The following is a 1,708-nucleotide window of genomic DNA, read 5'->3' as shown; positions in this document are numbered from 1 at the left end:
CACTCCTGACTAGTGGGTCTGGCCGTTAGTAACAATTTATAAATCTGAGTCAGTACCTCATGCCTCTTCCCCTATTTCTTCCCTGGAGTTGTCCTTTTCCCAAAAGCTTGAGCTAAATGTTTTTTCATCTTTTTCCTAGGAGTCCAAGGCAAGTGGCAGCAGCCAGAAGATGTTGCAGTGGCTGGCCACAAAGTCACCCAAAAAGGAAGACCCCAAAACACCCCAAAAGGCAGAGCCAGATGTGCCCCAGTGGTCCAGCCAGTTCCTGCGGAAGAGCCCATTCCCTACCAAGAGAGGAGGTGCAGGATGTCTGGAGCGATGGCTGAAACAGGAGAAGGAGGAAGAGCCAGTGGCCAAGCGACCTCACAACCAGTAATGCAGGACTTTGAGAGACCAAGGTCATGGTTTGCTGTACTAAATACTGTTGCTGATAACAGATTCTTTCATTGTGTGTATATGGATTTGCTTTGGGAGGAGGTAGCACAGTGTTAGTTAACAGCTGTGGGTTCATAGGGGAGTGGCTAACCTGGCTGGGACCAAGAACACACAGAGGGGATATGGGAGCCTGGAAGGGGAGCGTCCACCTCCATCACCTCATAGGGGTTCACTATGCCTGCAGCCCTATCTTGGTAGGACCGATGGAGCCTTCCTCAAAGCCTGATCCTGCTGGCAGTTCTCAGCACCTGACCTGGTGCTGCTTAGCCTTTGGGCTCTTTCAGTGTTTTGGAATTAAGTTCTTAACACATTATTTTTTTCTGAATAAATTAAATTTTATAAACTCTCTGCATTTCAAAAAATGCTATTTGTGGGGGTAGTTCTGGGACTTACTATTTTGGGCTTTCTGTGGACAAAACTACTTTTTTGGAAACAAACAAAAAAAGGCTTGGTGGCAGGGTTCTTTATTGAGTCTCTCAATAAAGTTGTTGGAAGTTGTCTGAATCTTTTAAAAAATCTTCATTATTGAAAGTACTAGTTGTCTGAATCCTTTAGCTTAAAACCAACCTGACTGCCTGCCAAACACAAGGGACTGGGGGGAGAATGAGGTACAGGAGACAAGACCCTGCCTTACACAGGGAGCATAGAGTCTGGGTGAGGAGAAATCCTAGTCACAGCCCCCCAAGTCCTATGCAGATCCCCAGCCTCTGGGTAGAGCAGAGCACAGAGGGATGACTTCGGCTTGGGGTGAAGGTTGGAAGCTGACCACCTGCCTGCCCTGGCCTGGTCAGAGCCCCTGTGATCATTTGCTCTGCAGGCTCCTCCGTGGCACTGAACTGCTTTATAGTTAGATATTAATTTGGGGTAGTTATCTGTTGTCCCTCTAGCCAAATTATTAATTCCATGAAAGCAGGGACCTCTTTTTCACTCTTTTATTTTCCCAAAGTTAAAGGTAGGAGTGCAAATATTTGTTAGGTGAATGTGAGCGCTTACTACATGCCCTGTCCTGTGCTAGGCAAGGAGCCACAAGCATTAACCAGATGCCACACCTGGCAATTAAGCACTTGGGTGTGCGTGCACGTGCCCCCCCGCCCCCCCCCCCCCTTATGGCTCTGGTGTGCCAGGAGAGGCCCTTCCCAGAGATCCTGAGGAAGAACCAATGACTCTTCAGAAGCACCAAGGCTCTTTGGGGCATCCAGGAGACAAAGACCCACAAAATGCTGTCCCAGTGGCTGTATGAAAGGAAGCAGGCCCTGAGCAGACTGGAGGGTGG

General features: G+C 48.7%; 1 protein-coding gene across 5 annotated transcripts in view; it reads left to right on the top strand.

The window, feature by feature from the left end:
• The window catches only part of HMCES (5-hydroxymethylcytosine (hmC) binding, ES cell-specific), a 23,237-nt gene extending 22,286 nt beyond the window's left edge, over positions 1 to 951 (top strand). For all 5 annotated transcript variants that reach the window (XM_023756151.1, XM_023756153.1, XM_023756152.1 and 2 more), the window contains one exon: positions 140 to 951. In XM_023756151.1, the coding sequence (XP_023611919.1) occupies positions 140 to 376 (237 nt within the window). In that variant the 3' untranslated portion in view covers positions 377 to 951. The remainder of the gene's footprint in view (positions 1 to 139) is intronic.
• The last annotated feature ends 757 nt before the right edge of the window (positions 952 to 1,708 follow it).

The sequence above is a fragment of the Myotis lucifugus genome, unplaced genomic scaffold (genome assembly GCF_000147115.1).
Source record: "Myotis lucifugus unplaced genomic scaffold, Myoluc2.0 scaffold_90, whole genome shotgun sequence".
In the NCBI taxonomy this organism is placed as follows: domain Eukaryota; kingdom Metazoa; phylum Chordata; class Mammalia; order Chiroptera; family Vespertilionidae; genus Myotis; species Myotis lucifugus.
This window is presented reverse-complemented; position numbering and strand designations above follow the sequence as displayed.